This window comes from Micromys minutus (genome assembly GCF_963924665.1).
Source record: "Micromys minutus genome assembly, chromosome: 5".
NCBI lineage: Eukaryota > Metazoa > Chordata > Mammalia > Rodentia > Muridae > Micromys > Micromys minutus.
In genome coordinates this window covers 73993494-74011654 of record NC_137974.1, presented here as the reverse complement: position 1 = coordinate 74011654, position 18161 = coordinate 73993494, and the positions used below count along the sequence as shown (strand labels likewise).

Below are 18161 nucleotides of genomic sequence, written 5' to 3'. Positions count from 1 at the left end.
GACAATAGGACAGTGAAAAAGGCTTTTCGTCTCCTAGGCTTGAAAGCCAGACTGATTCTGCCCAAGCTGCCATGGAGACCCCACAGAGACCATGGGAACTGTTGGCTAGTAGACTCTGTCATTTTTAAATTGATATATTATATTTTTCATTGATAATTATATCATCTTAAGTTGATATATTATAATCTATTCTTCCCCAGGTAATGGGAGAGGAGCTTAGACGGAATGCTAACATTCCCCTGCTTTGGTTTAATTAAAAAAGGAAAAAAGGGCTGGAGAGATGGCTCAGCGGTTGAGAGCACCGGCTGTTCTTCCAGAGGTCTTGAGTTCAATTCCTGGCAACCACATGGTGGCTCACAACCATCTGTAATGGGATTTGATTCCCTCTTCTGGTGTGTTTAAAGAGCGTGACAGTGTGCTCACATACATAAAATAAATAAATATATCTTTTTTAAAAAAGGAAAAGAATTATAAAGAGGTGATGGTGAAGCAGAAATAGGGTTGTCATGATCTCTACTTCCGACTTAATTGTAGGACCTGGTGCTAGGAGTCCCACACGGCTCACTGGCTGGTGGAAAGGCAGCCTCTGCCTCCTCCACCACTGGGTCTGGCTGGCTTGCATAAACTCAGGCTTGGACGCATGAGATCAGTGCTCAGCAGGGCATGTGAACTCAGTGAAAGGAAAAGATGACAGGGCACCAATGAAAGAAAAAGTCATGGGGCACCAATGTTGTGAAAAGATGATGTCCCAGGTTTTGGCACCAATGTTAGGGGAAGGATGAAGAAAGTGGAGGGCATATGGCCCATGGAAGTGTGGCAAGGCCTGGGGGCAAGGGAGATGCCTCTGGGGGGGTCCATGTGGGGAATCCCTTCCCCCGAAGGACCAGCCACATGACAGTATAGTACAGAATAGAGTTTATTCAGGTCATGGGAGAGTTAAGAGGGTAGTAGAGGCAGAGGGAGGGAGGGGGAGAGAGGGAGAGGGAGAGGGAGAGGGAGAGGGAGGGGGGGGAATAGAGAAGTAGAGGCCGGCCATGAGCACATGGAGGGAGAAGGGAAGAGGAGGGATAGGGGTGGGAGAGCAAGAGAGCCAGCAGGCAAGAGAGAGAGGGGGCAAGCAGCCCCTTTTATAGTGTCAGGTCATTGGGGCGGAGCATACTGGCTACTGTCAGGTAATTGAGGGGTGGTGTTTATAGACTCCCAACACTCAGGCCTGAGCCCATAAGACCTACGCTCAGTGGGGCACGTGAGATTGGTGCTCAGCAGGGCATGTGACCTAGGCCTGAGCCTGTGAGAACAGCGCTCTGCTGCTGGTCTTTGCAGGATGCAGCGAAAAGCCACTGCCATTGGGTGCTAGGCCGAGCTGAACCAAGCCAGTTTCGGTGCAGGATGTGAGAACCTTTGGGAGAGAATATCTCTTCCCAATCACAGGTGTTATCAGCTCTTTAGAACAAAGGAACTCAGACAGAGGAATGATTTCTACACACATCTCACTTTGCTTTCATGCCCAGTTCCCATCTAAATACAGTTTTTTGAAACGGTTCAGAGTCTGACAACAAGCACTTCCTATTTGTTTGGCCTGAGGTCTTGGGAAGACCTTGTCTACATATTTAGGGGCGGTCCTGCCTCTGCGTAGAGCTTACATGCAGTCATGTCTACATAAAGGAGGAACTTGGGGCATGGCTGATCTGGAGAGTTTGGGAAGCTGCTGCCAGTTCGCTCACTATTCTTGGTGCTTTGACTGGTCTCAAGAGAGAATCAAGGTTGCTAACATGACCTACTTGCCCCACACTTAATGGGATAGATAAACAGGTGAGCAAATTAAGAAAACTGTGGGTGGGTGGGGAGAATGAACAGAGAGGAAATGGCCTCACAATTGAAGTTTTTAAAAGATTCCTAAGGCTTTCAAAGGCCTGGGGGGAGATGGAGGCTATTTTATTATTTGACACAGCCTTTCTAGCTACCCTCTGCTAACCCTTGGTATGTGATGGCAATTATCCATTCCTGAATAGGGAGGGCACTTCCTTTTACCCATTAATCATTCGGAAGGCTCACCTGGCTAGCCATGTTTGGGAGGAAAGTCAATGTGTAGATGGGAGAAAGCCTGTCAGTATAAGGGATACAATGTTCTGGGTGAGACTCTGAAGTTGAATGGATAGCTCACTAAATTGTTCTGGGTAATTTGATTCTTCTGTTTTCATCTCATATTAAAACATAACAATACTTAACCCTTTTCTAAACTAACATGACAGTATATATCTGCAAAATGGTTTCTCCAGAAAATTTTACTACATAAATGTTGTGCTTTTATTTTTTCCAATACTTCATTATGTTGATTTATGTTGCAAGAGAGACATGTGTACCATGACATAGGTGAGGAAGCCAGAGGTCAATTGCAGGAGTTGCTTTTCTTCTATTATATCAGATCTCAACCTTTAAAATGACATGACCTTTAATACAGTTCCTTGTGTTGTGGTGACCCCCAACTATAAAATTGTTTTTATATTGTTGTTGTTGCTACTTTATAACTGTTATTTTGTTACTGTTAAGAATTGTAATGTAATGAGTGTACTGTGGGCTTAGGACCGCGCCACACCGCGGGCCCCTGCCACTGCCCTCCACCACCCCAGCATCAAGGAGACAGGTGAGCATCTCTTGGGTTTGGCCAAGTCCCCCAAAAGACCTTCACGTCTCCCCAAAGCACTGTGCTAACCCCAGATACTTGGAACACCACAGCCGCTCTCTTTCAAGTCCGTGAGGATATGGGGTGGGGCTGAGTGTGTGGGTCTTGGTCCTGCACCACAGGCAAACTGGGGATTCCAGAAGGGAGACCAGATGGACGGGAATGGGTAAGGGGTCACAGGGCCCTCAACACTAATAAAGAATGGACTTGTTTCAAAAAAAAAAAAAAAAGAATTGTAATGTAAATAGTTTCAGAGATAGAGGTTTGCCTAAAGGTTGCAACCTATAAGGTTGAGAACCACTGATCTACTATGTGCACCCTAGGGTTTGAACTCAGGTGGTCAGGCTTAGTGCCTTTCCTGCTGGGTCACCTCTAGCCAGCTCCAAATGCCCAATTCCCTTATGCTCATTTTGGGCAACTCAAAAATTTCCTGCTTTTACCATTTAACTGAACTGATATTGTTGAGAATAGTGTTTTTGAGATGGCAAACACGTTTCATATCAAATGGGTGTTTTAAAGATTATATTTATATGTGTCTCGGTGTGGGAGTGCATACATAAAACAGATGCCCTCAAAGCCAGAAGTGGGCAGTTACAACCATTCCCAGGGCTCCTTTTTCTTGTAACCCGTGATATGGGTAAAAGACAAATTACTCTTAGAAGAAAAGCCTAGTAGTGGACAAATGCGGATTTGGGTGCTTAATCGAAAAAACAGATACAAATACCATGTTTATATCAAAGATGCTGAAGCTTTTCTAAAAATCAGAAATCTTTGATGTGTGAATTACATACAGTGCTAGATTTGTATTTTTATCTTTATTTTGCATTTTGTCCTAAATTTACTAAGATTTTTCTGAAGAGATGTTTTTATCAATTCTTAAATCCGTTAGCCGCTTAACAAGGAATAAGAGTTAGGTTATCTACTTTTTGCAGTTGCGTCCCAAACAATTCAAATGAAAATTTCTGATTATTAACTTCTATTTTTTTCTTTCTTAAACACACACACAGAGAGAGAGAGAGAGAGAGAGAGAGAGAGAGAGAGAGAGAAAGATACAGAGAGATGGGGTGAGGGTGGGGCGAGCAAACCCCACAAAGCCTTTAAAAGGTTTGAAACAAAGACTTGAGGTTATTAGATTCAGCAGGGCATGGCATTTCAGAGCTCCACCTGACTTAGGACAACCCAAGACTCTTTGTAGACCCGTGTGCTGTTAGCAGTGAATTTACCAGAAGACAGAAAAAGTACAGAGCAGGTCAACACACCTCAGTGGCTTGCTCCACCTCCTGCGGTTCTTACTCTGCAAAGTTGGCTCTGTACGTAGTTTAACTCAACAAAGGCTTTAAAAGGGAGAGTTCCGGCCTCAGGCTAAGGTGCTCAGCGGGTGTTGAAAACGTTGTAATTGTCTTTGCGGACTGAAGACACATTCCTGGTCTTTTAAGGGGCTCTTTTTTGGTTTCGGTGACTGACGGGCAACAGTTAAACCACAACACTTAACTGAAGGCCCGGATGGGGTAAACAAACTGCTATGGACTCTCCGTGTTTGCTCTCTGGATTTCAACATCCTATTGAAGGAATGCACTCCAGGAGTCTTTATAGTTGTCGATACCTAGGAAACCTAAGAAAAACCATTTAAGAGATAAAAAAGTAACCCTAAGTGTTTATTGCCTGTCATAAATGCTATGATAGACACTGCTACAAAATAATCAAGAGTGTTTGAAAACTTTAAGTGTATTTAGCCCGTCCTCTGCAAGGTGACAAGAAACTTTGACACTTGTCCTCAGAGGAATAAGGCATCTCCGGAAGGTAACATGGAACTGGGGTCGTCCAAGGACTGCAGTTCATATTTTGCTGATTGCTTACCAAGAACTTTTTTTTTTCTTTGTATCCAGAAATGTTTCTTTCTTTTCTTTTCTTTTCTTTTTTTTTTTTTTTTTTTAAGAGACAGGGTGTGTCACTATGTAGCCTTGGCTGGCTTAGAACTCTCCAAGATCCCCACTGCCCCCAGCACTGTGATGAACCACGCCTATGCCCTCAAGAAACGTTTTCTTGGAGTTCAGAGATGTTCCGGGCGGATCGGCTGCAGGGTGGGGGCAGCGCCACCCGGAACTTTCAGGCTCGACCGTTCCATTTTCACCCCATATCCAAAAAGTACAGGCACTAGGCGGGGAAACCGGTCCGCTCTGCCTCGTCTGTCCTCCTCCTCCTTCTCCGGAGCTGCGACCAGCGCGAGCCCCTAGCTCGGCTGCCGCGGCCTGGCAGAGCCTCGGCGGCGGCTGCGCGCAGGTCCCATCGCGCAGGCGCGGCGCACGCTGCCCCGGCCCCCGGAACGGTAAACAGTGGCGTCACGTGACGCGGCCCCGCTCCTGCTCCCGCGCCGCCACCGCGGTCGCACGCCGATGGCTGCGGGCTCTTGCCGCGCCGCACAGACACCACGAGGCAGGCGACCCCAGGGCTCAGGGAAGCAGTGACTGCAGCTCGGACGGGGAGGGCGGAGCGCAGGCCGGTCGTAGTGTCGTCACCACGGCGGCGCGGGCCGGGGAGTCCCGAGCCTAGGCAGCAACGCCGACGCCCTGCGCGCACCCCCTCCGCGGCCCCCTCCTCCGCGGCCCCGCGGCCTCCATCTTCCTCTGGCTGCCGGTGGCAGCGCTCGTCTGCGGAGCTGGTGAGTGGCGGCGCCCGCCGCGACGGGCACTCGGTGGCCTCCTTCCCCTATCCTCCCTCCCCACGCGGGCTGCCCGGGTCCTCTCCCCGCACCCCCATCTCGCGCTGCTGACCGCCCGATCCTCCCGGGCCGTTCGGCCTCCCGGGCTCGCCCCGCCCCGCCCCGGCCTGCCCCACCGTTTGGACCGCGAGCCCGGAGCGGCGGTGGCGGCGCGGCCTCCGCGCGATCGCCGGGCCTCGGTTCTCGCCTGCGAGCGTGCCCGGTCTCCGCCGTCGCCGCGCGGGCAGGCGGCGCGGGCCACGTCGGGTTCCAAGGCCCGGGGTCCCGGCGAGGTGGCCGCAGCCCGCTCGCGGAGCCTGGCAGCCGGCTGGGGTCCCAGCCGAGGCCGACCCGCGCCCGGGGCCGGTCCCGGGCCCCGCATCCGGGACGCCTGGGGCTGCGGATCTCCGGGGACCGCGCGCTTTTGTGCTGGGGACCCGGACAGTGGGCCGGCTCCTTTTGCCTAGTTTGAAATGGGAAGCCCAAGAGTCCTGCTTGCCGACGGGACGTGTAATTTAATGAACCACTAGTCGATAAGTACGTGTTAATGGTGCTAAATAACTGATCATCTGACACCGGGCGGGGGTGGGGGACCCTGGGAGAGGAGAGAGTGTTGTAGCACTGTCCAGCCGGAGGCTCAGTCCCCCAGATTCCCCTTCTCCCTGTCTCTGGCTAGCTAAATGACATTTCCTAGTTGTTACTATTCGAATGTGTGTTTATGATTGCTGTTGAGTAACCATTAGTAGAGCGCGGTTGTGGTTTGAGGGAGGGGGCAGTGTTTTAATGTCTGCCCGATGTTAATCATTCTTCGGACAGGTCTTTTAGAAAAGGATCGATCTAGACTTGACCCACGTTATGAATTTTGCTACCTGTTTTTACGCTAAACACACATACACACCCACCCACCCACCCACCCCCACACACACACCCGACCACAGCAGATTATACTGCTCTATTTAGTTCGTATTTTGCCATCAAACTTTGTCCCGTGTTTTCAATCTCCAAACCAACATCTCACTTCCTGCCTCTTAAAAAAATTCTTGTACTTGGGATTTTGAAAATGTAGGTGATGTTTGGTTGTTAAAAGAGATGGATGAGAGAAGCAGGAAGTGCTGTCTTATAGCATCCGTATGTTTTTAATGTATAGTGCAATTTCAGAGCACAGAAGATGTTGAGAGGAAAACCAGTTATTTCAAACAGTAATCCTTAGCATCTGACATACTTAGATGGTAGATGGTAGTTTTTCTTCTCAGTGTTCTCTTTGCCCGCCATTTATATTCACAATGATTCTTCCCCCTCATCATCATTGCCATGACCACTTGAACTGAGTATTCTAGTTTTCCATGAGAACAGATTTGAAGCAGGACCTGAGGAGTCATTGATGAAGCCACACATTCAGATAATTCAGTAGCAATAGAAAGACTTGTTGCATAGGCGGAACGGGCCATTTAAAAAGAGTTAAGACCGGAAATGTTAAGCTTTATTTTATAGACGTACCTGTGCCCTGTCAAGGCGACAACTGGCTCAGCGGAAGGCCAGGAGTTTTCTCTTGTCTTTTGTGCACTTTATTGGTGTTTCTTGAAGAGCATGCATGGTGGGATTTGTTAGAGGGCTCATGCTTCCTAGTGGAAGAACAGTGCGCTTATCCATTGTACCAAACTAGTTACATGCGGGTAAGCTTCTTAACGACACTTGTATGCTGTATAGTCTCTTATGTCATGAGAGAAAACTGGCCTGTAAGTGTAGGTGGGGAGTCAGTTAGAGTACAAATTTCAGAATAGAGAAATTGGAACGATTTTTAGCTAAAGTCTATTATTAAAAATTTAACCTACATTCTGTTTTAGAATCTGTGAAGAAAAGTTTGAGAGTTTCTGATTTATATATTATTGGCAAAAGTTGGAAAAGGTAGCAAGTGACAGTTTGCTATCCAATCATACAATCTTATTAAGAGTTGAGATTTTGGAGAATTGGGCATATACACAGGCATGAGACACTGACACTCAGACACGCACATATATACAAGTGAACACATTGGGTGTGATGTCAGGAAGTTTGAAAGCATTATACTGGAGTGCTCTGCTGTGAGTCTTTCCGTCGAGGAGAGCGGCTCCCTTAGTCCAGGGGAAAAAGTGAAATTGCAAACAAACAAACAAACAAAAAAATAAATAAATAAGGAAAACAAAACAAAAATAAAACAGAGCTGGGGAAGGCCAATTGTCAGGTAGGGAAATGATAACTCATACTTAGAGGCAGATAGCATTGTGCCCACAAGCAAATGTTCATAGGCATGGCTGAGGATAGCTAGCTGTCAATGCGGTCCAGCACAGATACAGACAGACTAAACAAAAAGAGTTGACATGTTTATTTATATTGAGAGATTTAGAAAAACTGCTTTACTAATTAAAAACAGGCCTACATTTCTGTTCCAGGTGTCAAAATAGGTAATAACTGGGTTCCTTGGCAAGGCCATACAGTGTTTACCTTTTTTGTTTTGTTTGTTTTTCAAGACTCTTTCTGTGTAGCCGAGGAGGTCCTGGAACTTACTCTGCAGACCAGGTTGACCTCACAAGATCCACCTGCCTCCTCCCAGCATACTGGGAGTAATTGTTGCTTGATTACTCCCAGTATTAGGAGATAGCAGAGCATTGATTTGATTAAAAGTATCTGAAACCAAGCTGCTCTGAAGGAAATAAAGTGTTGACCAAAAAACAGGGTTTAAAAACATTAAGATAGGCAATTGGGTGGAGATCTGCCTGTATTGGCGGGCAACTCCATACCTCAGGAATTAGTTTTGATCATTTGCACTGTGAAGAAGAGCTCTAAGAAAATAGTTGAGATTTAAATATTGCCCAGAAGTTTTCATCTACTAATACAATCAGGTGTACCAGTTTTGAATGGCATGGTAGATGATGCAGGCCAAGAATAGTACTGTTCATCCAGGTGGACATGTGACACCAAAGAGTAGGGAGAAAATACACCCAGCTTTAGCCGAGAAGTTTACCTTTCCTCCAAATGACATGTGCATGTGCATTGAGCGTAGCCATATTTTTATGTGTATAGTGTGGCTAAGTACATACTTCCTGTTTTATTTTGAACGAAAAGCAAGGTACTTGTTTTTTAGTTTTACAAATTTTATTGTTATTAAAGTTAGAAAAACAATGTGTTATGTAAGGAGAGTGCATAAAATAAAATTTAGAAGTGCTGGCTCAGAAATTATGCTGCCTGTGTTGTATTTTGAGGGTATTGGGTATGTGAGCTTTGGAAAATTACATAACCATTTGAGTTTGAATTGCTCTTCTGTAGAAGAGAAATAATAATCTCACCCACTTTACAGGCTCTGATACTCAGTGCTAAGTGCGTGTTGGTCTGGCTGTTAGTACCCAGTCTATGATGGTACCTCTGCACTTAAGTCAACTTAATTCAAAATTTTACTGCTGTTGAACGCTACCTAAAATACAATTATGGCAAATTTGAAAAGGACCTTTTCCTGTTACTACTTTTGACAGGTCCAGTTCTGACTTTGCAGGTTCAACTTGTGCCTGCAAGTTCTTCCTCCTAAGTTCATAGGTCTGCTTTAGTCTTAGGCAGGTCCCATTTATTCTTTTTACTGGATAATGTCACACAGACTTCATGATCTTGTTTTTCTTTATGGGGTTTTGCTGGTAGATTCTAACTCATATAGCTGGAACAGAATTTGAAGTGAGTAGAACAGTTACTTGTAGGATTGTACCTAAATATTTCAGTTTTCTTTGACTATCCTAGAAGGATAACCTAGTATTTACCTATAGTTTAAAATTTTTTTAAATAATTTAAATTTGTATGGGTGCTTGGTCTGCATGTATGTCTGTGCATGTGTGTGCTTGGTCTGCATGTATGTCTGTGCATGTGTGTGCTTGGTCTGCATGTATGTCTGTGCATGTGTGTGCTTGCATCTCACAGAGGCCGAAAGAGAGTCAGTTCCTCTGGGACTTGAGTTACAGTTCTAAGCAAGAATGTGGGTGCTGGGAATCAGAACTTGGTCCTGTGGAAGAGCAGCCAGTGAGTGGTCTTAACCTCTGAACTATCTCTCCAGTCCTTACCCGTAATGTTTTTATACCAGTTGTTGAGAAATGACCTCAACAAGTGAGTTTAAAATCGTTCTACTGCTTAGGCAGAAGACTAGGTGTAACTTGGAGGCTGTAGCACCTTTCTTATAAATTGATAATAGCAGTAGTTCTTGTCTAATAGTGTGCTTGTGAGGATTAAATAGCACAGTGCCCTGAGTAGTCAGTATTCAGCAAATTTAATTTTACAAAACTGTAGGGTAGGCAAGTGTATTAAATCTTGAATTAGCTATTTCTCAGGGTTCAGCTGTTAGCTCCATTGCTTACTCTTGCAAACAGTTTTATTTTTGCTAATCAATTTTTTAAAATTGGGATTATAATGTGTAATGTCTTTAGAGGAGCGTATTGTTAGCCCCCAACACCCCAAAGTGTGGACTTGAGTGCATTATAGTGTATTTATTAGTTATTGGGGTATCCGTCCCAGCTGTGATGACAGTAAAGAATCTGAACGTGGTCAAATGTTCTTTGGGTGGGTATAATTGCCTCTAGTTAAGAATAATTTGTTCCTGATGGCCCACACCTGGAATCCCCAGTGTGGGAAGTTAGAGGCAAAAGGGTTAACTGAGGCCAGCCTGGGCTTCCAGAGCCTGTCTCATACTCAAGGTGTGGGAAGAAGTAGGAAGCCTGTGTAGCTTGACATTAAATTAGAATATATTACATTTAATGTTCCACTGTTAATACCATTGTACTTTTTCTACAGCTGCCTATTAGAAATTCGTTCTTGCATGCATGATCAAATTGCTTGATTTCAAGTTCAAATCAAATTTAAATAGTTTAAATTATTATGTCAGAGCTGGAAGGCATCGAGTATGATCCCTTTCTAGGGCTTTGCTTTGTTCAAAGTGTTTGCCTGGATTTTCCTTACACAGAATTGATTACTACTCCTCTTTAGGTTTGCAGTAAAATGTTATTTTAAATACCTTCACTAGCATACATAAAAAATGCTCCTTTCCAATCAGTATTACCATGTTTAAAAATTTCATAAGTTTTTTTAATGCCCTTGTGTTTTAGTTACTTTTCTATTGCTGTGACAAAACACTTGACCGCGGCAACTTATAAAAGAAGGCATTTGACTTGTCTTCTGAGTCCATGTCAGAAAAAGATGCTGCAGGAGGCATGAGGGGCTGAAGAATGAGAGGGTGGGTAACTGGGATGATCGGAGCTTTTGAAACCTCGGCGCCCAGTACCAGTGACCCCTCCTTCAGCAAGGCCACACCTAATTTCCTAAGGAGAACCCAGTACTCAAGCACTCCATTCAGTGGGGGCCATTCTCATTTAAACAGCCAGCCACAGCATGGAGAGCTTCTGTTTCTTCATGTCACCTCTTACACGTGTGCATGCACATGTGCAGTCTGTATGAGACAACTGAAGCTCATTACATAGTTTCCAATCTCTCTTTTTAAATTTTATTTATTTTTAATGGGGTCTCTTCCCAGGTTGTTAGCCAAAGCTAGCCTTGAACTCTCTTCCCCTGCTTCTCTTTAGTGCTGGAATTACAGTCATGTTCCCACCGTCTCTTAACTTTGATACTGGTGTGGATTTATTGAAAAACTTTTTAAAAAGTAAGAGGATGAAGATGAAGTATTTTTTACATAGGTTTGCTTTAGAGTTTTATGTTTCAGACTTTCATATTGGGATAGAACTCAACCTTTGACCTGTAATTCAAGGCAGAGTTGCCGGGATTGGCCTTGAACACAAACATATTCTGTAGCTCAGGCAGGCTTTGACTTTGAAATTATCCAGGGCCTGCCTGCCTGCCTGCCTGCCTGCCTGCCTGCCTGCCTGCCTGCCTGCCTAAGTAGGTGGGATTAAAGGTCTGAGCCAATAGGCCCAGGTAAAAAAGTAAGACACATTTAAAATGAAATCTTAAAGTCAGTTTTTTAAAGTAATTTTTTGATACTTTGTAATTTTTTTACCTGTTCTGTTCATACCTGAAATAGAGAATAACATTTCTCTTTTATTTAGTGTAAATTTAACTGCAATCTAATTCTCAGAGTATTTTAAAATTGGAAGTAGATTAAATTTTACTTCATTAGTACTTATGTTTTAATTATGTTACTATTCGTAATTAGCACCATCTTTCTTAATTTCCTCCCTGAGTCTTTAGACTTCATGTCAGATATTGTCTACTTACTGCCTGAGTTTTCACCTGTGATCTTATTAACAGCCCTCCAATATGATAGTCTTTTGCTACTTATATTTTCTTATATTTGTCTGTAATCTGGTTTGAATTGTCAGTTCCTTAAATATGAGACAGTGCTTGGTTTTCCATTGTAGTAGGTGGTCAGAAATAAATCTGTGAGTGAGTGAGTGAGTGAGTGAGAGTGAGTGAGTGAAGGAATGGTTTGAATTAAGATTATCCAAACCTGTGACAACTCTGTATTTTATTGCTGATAAATAATTGATGTGACCCTGAACCCAGAAATCATTTCAGATTCTAGCATGTATAATTTCAATTGATTGATGATATAACTGTATACATTCCATGAGCCATCTTTAAAAAGATGATAGATTGTGTGTTTTGCTTTAAATAACCAATGAAAGGAATTATTTATGTAAAACTTTGGTGTAAGAAACAGAAATTTGTTTGTATCAAACAGCTATATATAATTACCAAAGATTCTGAAAATACCTTTAAAAAAAAACTGCCTTTCTTTTACATTACTTGTTTTCCAATGTTCACTTTAGTTTTAAAGCTGTCTTATTTTGGAGTACTGTTAGGTTTATAGAAACTCTGCAAAGCATGCTGAGTCCTATATACCCTGTATACAGCTTTAATGCATGTCCCTGATCACTGCCTTCAACTGGTATTAGTGCCTATCAGAGCCACAGAAGCCTCTTAACCTAAGGAAACACTTGATTCAGATTTTACCTGCTTTTCCAGAACTGAACTTTTTCTGTCAGTCCACATTGCACGTAGATTAATATGTCTGTTTTAATTAATATTTCTGTAATTAACATTTGGTTTCCTATCTAGCAGGAATTATTTCTTAAGGTACATCTTCAATCTTGTGTTAGTCTGTGGTTGTGCAGAGGCCATCCCCCTGAGTGAGCTTGCTGGACACAGGTGCTGGCAATTGTGCACGAGCGGCACAGGCTTTAGCTAAGCCCCAAAAGCTCACTTTTCACCTTAGTGTGAGTTAGTTTTGATACTTAATATCTGAAACCAATTAATTTATACTTGTGGTAAATGTTATTTTCAGGATAGCTTGGATGTTGGATGACTGTCCACTGTTTTTGCCATATTTTCTTTATTGTATGCAAATCTAATAGTACCCACTTCAAAAAAGTACCCTCATTAATTTATATATATTTCCCCTAAAATATGTCCCATATAATGCTACTATTGTGATTCATTCTATGGAATTCATAAATTTTGGAACCATAAATTTGGGGATCTTTTTGTTTTCTGTCTTAAAAGATTCTCATCTGTCTGGTATGCCAAAGCATCTCCTGCAGGGGAGGCTGCATAGTAAACATGTGATGAGAGATGAAATATTGTGAAAAAAATGCAGCCTTACTATACATAAGATTTTTGTCAACATTGGATCATAGGGTCTTGATTATGCTTTCTAAGTCTACTGAGAAACAAAGCTGTACATTTTGGGATGAAGAACCATACCGGAAATTCTGACCTATAAGGAGTTTAGTATGCTTAATCTTCCTGTCTGTCTGTCTTTCTGTCTCTGTCTCTTCCTTTCTTTTAGAGTGTTCAGTTTTGACATGGGGAAGTATGTTGAAACAGGAGGGTGTTATTCGCTCGGGCTGGCTTCAGGCTCTTTATGTAGCCAAGACTAGCCTTGAATTTGTGGTTTTCCATTTGAAGAATGATGGGATATTTTAATCTATTAAAATAATTAAAATTTTGAACATTTCTGCCATTCCTTAAAGTTTCCATTTATTCTTCAGTCTTTCGTCCGTATCTTCAGTCCCAGTCACTAATTTGGTGGAAAATTGTTTATCAATGGCCTTTAATGAGTCAGGTCTTTGTAACTCCTGAGCTCAGCATTAAGGATGAATAGGTATTTAGGTATGGACTATGGAGCTGATGACTTTGAGGAAGACCTTTAAATTATTTAAATGCATTTTTCTTGTAAAAGAAGCATATTTTCAAATCCCTTTTCTCATTGAGGATTAAGTTCTACACATGCAGATGAAATGCTTACCCCAGAGTATTGCATATATGTATCTGGTAGCTTTATATGGGAACGCCATATCACCTCCCTTTTTTTAGATTGTGAAAGAAAGGTTGGCTTGTGGGCCAGGCTGGCCTCAAGTTCCTGATACTCCTGCATTCCAGATTACAGATGTGCAGCCTCACCTGGCTTTCCCTCTCAGCTTTAGGCAGGGAGATTTTAAGCCAGGTTCAGAAAGGTTTGGTAGATTTAGTTGTAAAAGGCTTTGAAAATGTAGAGCACAGGATAGTCCAGGTGGTGAGTGCGGTTTTCTAACTGGTTCAATTTTATACCTAAAACCATTCATTAAAAAATTGTTTTTGATAATTGAGATTTCTTGAAATCTCCATGGAATACCTTTTGCTGAATGCTTGTGTATTGTTAAAATTTGGTAGACCATGTAAATCCCACATAACTCACTAAAATAAATTTCAGTATTTTATGTGCTTGTTTTCTTGTCATTTATCTTGTTTTCTCCTAAAAGAAGACCCGGGAGAAAGTGTGTGTGTTCGTACAGCTTTGCACATGTGTAAACTTGTGGTTTCTTGGGCTTAGTTAATAGTTTCTTTAATTTCACGGGGGGGGGGGGAGAATTGTCTCTCTGTGTTATGTGTGAATAGTTTTAATGGTTTGTAAATAAATCAAGGCTACTCTATGGTTTTTAGTAGATGTGGACCATAATTTAAATTAAATTTTAGCTGTTTTATGTGGGCTTACTGTAAAATATTGTTTTATTCTTTATGAAAATGTTATGGTTAAAACACAGTTTTATGGTTTAAACTATGTAATTTTCTCAGATATGTCAAATGAATGGGCTATATAATTAAAAAAACTAAATTGAATAAAACAGTAGCATTTCTGGTAAAATAATATTCTACATGGATATAAAGAAAGGTCATTCAGTAAAAATTTGATCCACATTTCCAAATGTATATTCTAAAAAACACTGAGGGTTTAAAAAAAAAAACAAATTCAGAAGTGTGTTCTTAGATTCAAAATTATTAAAATAATTTGGTATTAGGTGATTATTTTCAATTGATAGCTTTATTTCTTATGGTATTTTTTTTGTCTTTCTATAGGGTTGAAAGACACACAGAAGTCTTCATGGATATAGTTGATACATTTAATCATTTAATTCCTACTGAACACTTAGATGATGCCCTATTTCTAGGATCCAACCTGGAGAATGAAGTCTGTGAGGATTTTAGTACAAGTCAAAATGTCCTAGAGGACTCGCTGAAGAACATGCTCAGCGATAAGGATCCTATGCTAGGATCTGCAAGTAACCAGTTCTGTTTGCCTGTTTTGGATAGCAATGAGCCCAATTTCCAGATGCCTTGTACAACAGGTAATTCTTACTGTTTTTTTTTTTTTAAGTCTGCAATTTAAAATAAAGACTTTTCAGCAGCATCTTTTTTCCTTTTCGTTTTTAAAAACGAGTGTAGTGCATTCAGGGTTCTCTCCTTTAAATTTCCAGTCTCTTCCAGGCATCAGTTTAGAGAATTTTAACTAATTTTCTTCTAAGCAGTGTTATTATTGTCAAGGATGGTATAATTAGAGTGACCATGGGACATGGCACATCAGGTGGGATATTTGTGATGATTAAAGGGGTTGCTATTGATAATTGTGTCTTTAGAACATGTGAAAATTGGGACTCATGCTGGAAATGGAAGTTGCCTGGCCAATGGGACAGTGTCACCGAGGCCTGCCAGAGTCAGGGTGAAGGCTGGCTTGACATGTCTTCAGCTTTCAGAGTTCTCTTGGCGTAAATGACAGACTTTGATAGTCTGTGTGTCTGTTTCAAAGCCACAGAACAATGCTGTTCTGTACAGTAAGTACTAGCCATGTGTGATTATTACCCCAAATTAATTTAGTTCTAGTTGAGATGTGCCTCAAAGTGCACATTAAACTTTGGTTATTGGATATGAACGAAGATTGCAGAATATTTTATTAACTTCTTTATGATGTGGTAAAGTAATACTTTTAAAGATATTTGGTTAAATAAATGATGAAAATTAATTTCTTTTATTTTTTACAAAATTATTTTTATGAGTCTCTCTGGGTCTTAAATGTTGCCTCAGGCTGGCCTCCACCTCCTGGGGTCATGAAATTCTTTTGCCTGTGTAGAGGATTTCTGTGCCTGGCTTACGTTTTCTATTTGGTGTTTATTTACTTACTGAGATTGAGCCCAGGGCCTTGCACATGCCAGGCAAAATAACCCTTCACTAGGCAGGTCTGAGCCTAGCCTGTCGTTTTATATTTATATAAGTGTGGCTTGAACAGTTTGAAAGCACTGCTCTAGTCTGTAGTTGAAGCAGCTGAGAAAGTCAGGAGTAACTTTCTGTCAGGCAAACGTCTGTAGAATTGGATATGATGGTGAATGCCTGTAACCCCAGCACATGGGGAGCTGATGAAGCAGGGACATTTCAAGGTCATGGCCAGCCTGAGTTGCATGTTAAGACTCTGTCTCAAAGTCAAGGGAACTCCTGACTATTTCCCAGACTAATTCACAGGTTTATGTGACACTGGTTTGTTTGCTGATCACTTTAGACCACTCTTGAAATGTTTTCAGTGCATTTACTATTTTTTTTAATGTTTTTGTCCACTATTTTAAATTGATATAGTAACTGAAGGTTTGGAGTCTGGATTGACGTTGACTCAGATCATGCTGCCTGAAGACTTCAACTCTGGTTACTAGGACTCATTTCAGTCGCTCCTTAATCCTCAAGTGTTTTGAATGACATGCTATTAATGGCGTATTTCTGAAATAACTTATATTGTGCTGTTACCACATAGGTGATTTTGTTACTTGTATTACAAGTGTTTTAAAACTTTACAGTTGTTTTGTGTATGTGACTATGTTAAGTACTTTGATAACCTTTGCGTGTTCACACACAGTTGGCCAATTTAGGTCTACATTCAGGAAAAACATTTCATACCTGCGCACATGTTGGAATTACAGTCACCACTAATAATGTTTTGAAGGGTCTTGAATCACTATGGTTAGCATTTTGCTTAACAGTTTTACTTAACGAAGTTCTGGCTCATTAATTTCTGTCAGCTATATGCAATATCTTTTTAAATGATAATATCTATCGATGTAAAATTTTTTACTGATGTAAAAAGGCTTCAGTTTTAGGGAACATTTCTAGTTAAAGGGATAAAGTTCCTTTCTTGAAATATGTATTTTTGAAGATTGTATTAACACTTGTTAATAATGCTGAGTAGAAATGTTCTCATTAATTTATTGGCTGTAACTATCTTAGGTCTATAGAATGAACTTTTCATATCCCTGTGTGTATGGTATATATACTTTTAAGGCATGCAAGAGAATTGGAAGGACATTACAGCAGTGGTAAAGCTACTTTTCTTAGGATTGTGTAAATCTCATTTTTTGCCAGTCAGGGGATTTGATTCATGGCTCTTTTTGTCCTTTGAGATAGTTGGTTTAGTCAAAAACCCACTAGTTTTCTAATGACTGCAAATGGAAAACAATTTTTTCATTTTTACTTTAGAATAATAGTAAATTTAGAGTTTCAAAGAAGAAATCTTAACTATAATAAAAATGCTTTATGAAGAGTAACTTTTCCAGCTATTCATAAATACTTTGGATTTTTTGTTATGAACATGACTTGGGTTTTTACTCATGGTCTTGATGGGAGGTAAGCAGAGACATGTTCCTGTCTGTACTTCTTAGGACAGTACAGGCTAAAGCAGTGGTTATTTTGTAATTTTGGATTTTTTTTAAGTGCTGTAAATATAGCAAATGGAATGAGTGGAATATCTTCTTCTCTCTTCTCTGCTGAACCTGGTTGTTTCTGTAGCTGTTTAGAGATTTCTTGTGCTGTTGACAGAGTTTGGTCGTTTGTATTATAGTTTTGTTATCTATAGAAACTCATGCCTGTAATCTCAGTACTTGAGAGGCTGAGGTAAGATGATTGTCAGAAGTTTCCTGCTAGATTGGGCTAGATAGTAATTCCAGTCCAGTTAGGGATACTGAGAAAGACCCTTTTTCACCAGAATCTTTGCTTGTGCTGACTTACATCTAAGCAGGGTGCTGGGTTTGTAGTAACTTAGGTGTTTCTTAGCAGTATTATGATTTAGTACCATTTATAGCAGTTGCTTTTTAAAAATTAACATAATTATGCATATTCATAGCTTAGTGTGGTTTCAGTACTTGTACACAGTGTGCTATGGTCAAACCCATCCCTTAGAGATGGACTTGTGTTGACACGTGTCTCATTGCTTTATTCCACAGCATCGTCTTTGTAGCTGGTATAATTGTGACTTAAGTTTTTTTTACATCTTTTCTACTTTTTGGGTTTTTTAGAAACTTGTTTTTAAAGGTTTGCTTTTTTGACATGCACAGCTGTATATATATATATATATATATATATATATATATATATATATATATATATATATATATACACACACACACATATACATATATACGTATATATGCATATATATGTATATATATAATTTTTTTTCCTAAAATT

General features: G+C 41.2%; 1 protein-coding gene across 1 annotated transcript in view; it reads left to right on the top strand.

Annotated features, from left to right (window-relative positions):
• The first annotated feature begins 5063 nt into the window (after positions 1 to 5063).
• PHF3 (PHD finger protein 3) overlaps positions 5064 to 18161 on the top strand; it is a 65491-nt gene continuing 52393 nt past the window's right edge. Inside the window, exons 1-2 of the mRNA XM_080917171.1 lie at positions 5064 to 5342; positions 14739 to 15007. Of these exons, the coding sequence (XP_080773297.1) occupies positions 14764 to 15007 (244 nt within the window). The 5' untranslated portion in view covers positions 5064 to 5342; positions 14739 to 14763. The remainder of the gene's footprint in view (positions 5343 to 14738; positions 15008 to 18161) is intronic.